We start from the raw sequence: 4,311 nt of genomic DNA, 5'->3' as shown, positions 1-4,311 counted from the left end.
TGTACTCGGGCGGGTTGCGCAGCACGTAGCGCGTCGGGCTGGGCGTCGAGAACCCCCGCCCCGAGCCGCTCGCAGACCCGCGTGGGGGCGGCTCCGCCCCGAACGTCGACCAGCTTGTCGGCGCCGACCGCGCCGCCCCGCCGGCCGGGAACGCGTGGGGCTGGCGCGGTTTCGACGCGCTGTCGGAGGCCCGCGTCTTGTGTGAGGTGTGCCGCGTGGAGGAGCGGTTGGGGCTGCTCATTTTGGGGCGGTTGCTGGCGGAGGTTGGATGCGTGTTGTCACGGGGGCTGTGGGAGGGCGTAGGGTTTGCGGCTTGACAACAACGAGGCGGGTGTTGGGAGAAAGTTGGGTGGGAGAGTAGGGCGTGGGGTGCGAGGTGGGCAGGGGAGAGAGGGGGGGAACGAAAGAAAGATGGGGAGATGAAGACTTTGTACGCTTTGATTGAAAGGTGCGCGGGACAGAGCAGCGTTTTGTATCAAATTGGGGAAAATCGAATATGTGTACAAACCACTTATATTTGTTACAACTTGTTTAAACGTTGTCGATCTGCGCCTCTATTTTGCGCAACCTGAATGACCTTTATGTTGCGCAAGCATGTGTTCCATTCCAGGTGGCATTTAGTAATCGGCTGCGGGAGGCAGGGAACGAGGGTCTTGCGAGCAACCTATTGACAGTACAGTAAGGAACACGAGGACCGTCAGGGTGGGACACAAAGGGGGTAAATTATATCGACGGGCGTGCGGTGGACGTTTCATACTGGCAGCGGCAACACAGCGGCGGGAAAATTTAGCCAACAGTCTCCCGTTTCATGAGGGACATTTCACGAGCTGATTGACTGCTCCCGCTCTCAGCAGAGCACGAGATATTAGTTCACATGACCTTCGACTCTTCTACGAGAAGTAACCTTACCCTAGGTGAGGGTAGACGAGCCGAGGAATGAAGAATATAGTGCAAGAATTCCTCCTCTCGCGACCGCTTTCGTGCATGTCAAGCAAAACGCATCCTGCAGTACGCGTACTACACATCATAGACAGACTGGAAACAAACGCGACGGCTGCCATTCACTTCAGTTTGTTTGATGAACATGAAGTGCCTTCTGCACCGTTCTTGTTCTCTCGCCCTGTACGGTACGGAAGGCGTTCCACACTCTAGGAGACATCATCAGCCGACAGGCCAGTACGATTGCGCACAATAAAGCTATTGTCGAAGCTGCAGCCTCCACCTGGCAGATGCACCCTCCGGAAGGGCGGGGCTCCCGTGAGAAATATGAATAGACAGGCACAATGAAGCGGAGTGGGTACAGTACGGTGGCTTGAACAAGCTCGGAGAGCTTCATCAGCGATACCCTTGCTGGGGAGATTTTGTCGTTGGTGGCGCCTTGGTCAGTATCATGTCGTTCTTTACGGTTGGACACTGGCGCAAGCCGATGCAATTGGTGGAAGGACTTGCTTGTTTTTTTTTTTATATGAAGGAGCACGAGATTGGGCACTCGAACAATTTTTGATGAAGCATGATCTCTACACGCTCGCTCTAGTGAATTGAAGGCAGTGTCGCCTTCTAGCCGGGGATGCGCAATACCAAGGGTAGAGTGCAATAGAGAATGTGTTTGAGGTTCTTTCTCATACCCTAAATAAATCGGAGGATTTGTGGAAAGAGAATTAGTACATTGCAGGAGTTGTATCGATAGGATCTCGAGTGCTCATCACGGGAGAACGCGCACTTACTGTACCAGAAGTTTCCTCCTTGACACAAAACATGCCGTATACATGTATAATGACGACAGAAGACTCATCGGTGACTGATTGTCAGCACATGGTAGAAGCATGAAGCGAGGAAGCCTTAACTTGACTTGCGCAAGCGTCGAGCACATGGAAGTGTGGATTGCCGTTGAATATCTCGCATCGCTCTCTCGCTCATACAAGCGAAGCTGTTGCCGAATATGATTGCCGAGATATTTCAAAGCTACGCATGCTGAGGGGGAAGCAGACATTTATGTCGTGGTATAAATTGGAGATACAAACCAATGTTTGGTGATTCACAACTTTGAAACTCTACAGGACTCACAGTTCGACAAGTCCTTCACGGTGCTGATATCCGCAAGTCCGGCTGTTAATAGAGAGCCACTCACGTGAGCGGGCGACGTTCACATGCGGCTTAGACATCCGTAAAACTCATATGAACTACAAGCTGCTGCAGCCGGAGAAAATCAAGACATAGCAACCAAAACAAAAACAACAAAAACAACAAAAACAACAAAAACAACAAAAACAACAAAAACAACAAAAACAACAAAAAAAACAAAAAAAACAAAAAAAACAAAAAAAACAACAACAACACCAGAAATCTAGTGTCTAGACGACAAGCAATTTGACCTCATATGAGGTCAGTCATGGCCTCATATGAGGCCAGCTTTTTTTTGCAAAAATATATAAATTAAATCGAAACTTTAAAACATTCAGTTTGGACACCATTTCTTTAACGTATACGCGCTCGGCAATAACATCTTGCAAAACATTGGGATGGCGGTTGTCAATGCACAGAGAGACTAAGAATCTAATGAACTATCAATGATGAGTTGACTTTTTAAACAGGCGTTTTGGTTTCGAAGATATCAACATAAAACGTTTTGAGGTTGGTCAAAAAAGGCTCCTTTTTGGGCATTTTAAAAATGGCTGGAGAAGACGTGCAGATCTCACCAAACTCCACCCTTCCACAACGCAGAAGTCAACTGCCGTGTCGAGAGTATCTTTTTTCCATCTTGTTGAGCTAGCACAAGTCGAGAAAAATAAGTTGAAAAGTGACCTCATATGAGGTCATTTGTCACCTAGACACTAGGGGACGACATAAGAGCCAACATGAAGACTGTGCGTCCCGAGATGCAGCCAAACTCTTGTCTGGAGCGACTCAGCTCAGCTCAGCAGTTCTGTAGGTTAGCACTTTCCGCGCAGCAGAAAGCTCTCGGGCCAAAGGTGCGTGGATAGCCTTTTCGCACCTGCTACTCGTATATTTGAACGGTGCGTGTTGCGGTGGGTTGACTATTTTGACCACTGTGATTGCACGCCCCTTTCTGATGCGATTTCAACGAGGCTGCTCATTTTCTCCCCCTCTTGTTTTTCTTCCCCGTCGGCTGTTAGGTGTATAGTATACACCGCACCTGCCTACCCACTCTAGTATACACTGTATACTAGAGTGGGTAGGCAGGTGCGGCAGGGCGTATCAGAAGAGGTGGCAGTGGAAAGCTGAGGGGACCAGGGGTGGAGTCAGAATTGAGAGTTTAAAAAACGTTGCCTGGTGCGCTGCTCGAATTTTGTGCAGGTGCCCCATGAGTGGAGGCTGCGAGACTGAAAGGTGGCAGTGAAAGGTGGCAGACGTGGCACGACAGCAGCTACACCTTTCACTAGCTACAGTAGCTCGAGGGGACCTGACCTCATGGAGATGCGAAGGGCTTTCATGCAGACAAATCCCCTTCCGCAGTGATGGGACAGAAATGTGCCTCGACTGCATGGGTTTCTTCGGTGGTGAAGAGAGAAGAGATGGCTGTCTCCAGCATGGCGGTCTACAGTGCGGTAATACAACATTTTATCGAGGGTGCCTCTAGAGAGGGAAACAAGAAGAAACCGAAAAGGCGTTATTTCCCAAGGCGGCACCGCGCGTTAATACCCCCGCCCGGCATCGCTCATTAGCAGCTAAGCTCTTGTCAATGTCGTCATGAGGAAACAGAACTGTACGTATGTTCGCAGCGTCGAGACAGCCTGATGGAATGGTCTGATCTTCACATGGTGCTCTCGCATGCAAAACGCTGAGTAAAGGATTACTACATCTACCCCAGACATCGCAGCAGTAGCAGCCCGACTGAGGCGAGTCGCGTTTCGGCATTACTGCGAGAGACATGTGGGGAGGTCAACAAGAGTGCTGCGGTTTACCGGCGGTGTGGGATGTTGGCGCTTCTTCTTGGCGACGCTGGAGGGACTTGGGGGGTGCCTAGTAGACTGGTCAGTCAGTGACGGTGCATCGCTGTACACGCTGTAAGGACCTGCGAAAACGGAATACTCCATCGGGACACGGGCATCCCAAGAGGCGTGACTCTTGTCACAAATCTACGCATGTCAACCCCCACGTCGCCCTGCCCCGCCCAAACAGGACAAACCTCCTCCTCCCCCCCACCCCAACCCCACCCGTTTAAGTCCCAACTCTCGCTCGCTGCTCCCTCCCTCCCCCCCTCCCCCCCTCCCCCTCCCCCTTACAACCTCCACATGCGGCATCATGTCTTACCGCCAGACCCGCCATTCTTATTTCACCTCCTCTACTGCC

General features: G+C 51.1%; 2 protein-coding genes; both read left to right on the top strand.

The window, feature by feature from the left end:
• Positions 1 to 419: 419 nt before the first annotated feature.
• CHC_T00000696001 (hypothetical protein) lies at positions 420 to 576 on the top strand. XM_005710576.1 is given in 2 exon segments: positions 420 to 572; positions 573 to 576. The coding sequence occupies 1 exon segment, from the start codon at positions 420 to 422 to the stop codon at positions 570 to 572; it is 153 nt and encodes a 50-aa protein (XP_005710633.1). The 3' UTR covers positions 573 to 576.
• Positions 577 to 1,968: 1,392 nt separating this feature from the next.
• Positions 1,969 to 2,038, top strand: CHC_T00000695001 (hypothetical protein). XM_005710575.1 is given in 2 exon segments: positions 1,969 to 2,034; positions 2,035 to 2,038. 1 exon segment carries the CDS (start codon positions 1,969 to 1,971, stop codon positions 2,032 to 2,034), a length of 66 nt encoding a protein of 21 aa, XP_005710632.1. The 3' UTR covers positions 2,035 to 2,038.
• Positions 2,039 to 4,311: the final 2,273 nt, after the last annotated feature.

The sequence above is a fragment of the Chondrus crispus genome, genomic scaffold (genome assembly GCF_000350225.1).
Source record: "Chondrus crispus Stackhouse genomic scaffold, scaffold_578, whole genome shotgun sequence".
NCBI classification, from domain to species: Eukaryota; Rhodophyta; class Florideophyceae; order Gigartinales; family Gigartinaceae; genus Chondrus; species Chondrus crispus.
This window is presented reverse-complemented; position numbering and strand designations above follow the sequence as displayed.

What these genes read in the sequence shown, in the direction of transcription:
- CHC_T00000696001 (XM_005710576.1), top strand. Translation starts at nt 420, where the DNA reads ATGAAGACTTTGTACGCTTTGATTGAAAGGTGCGCGGGACAGAGCAGC.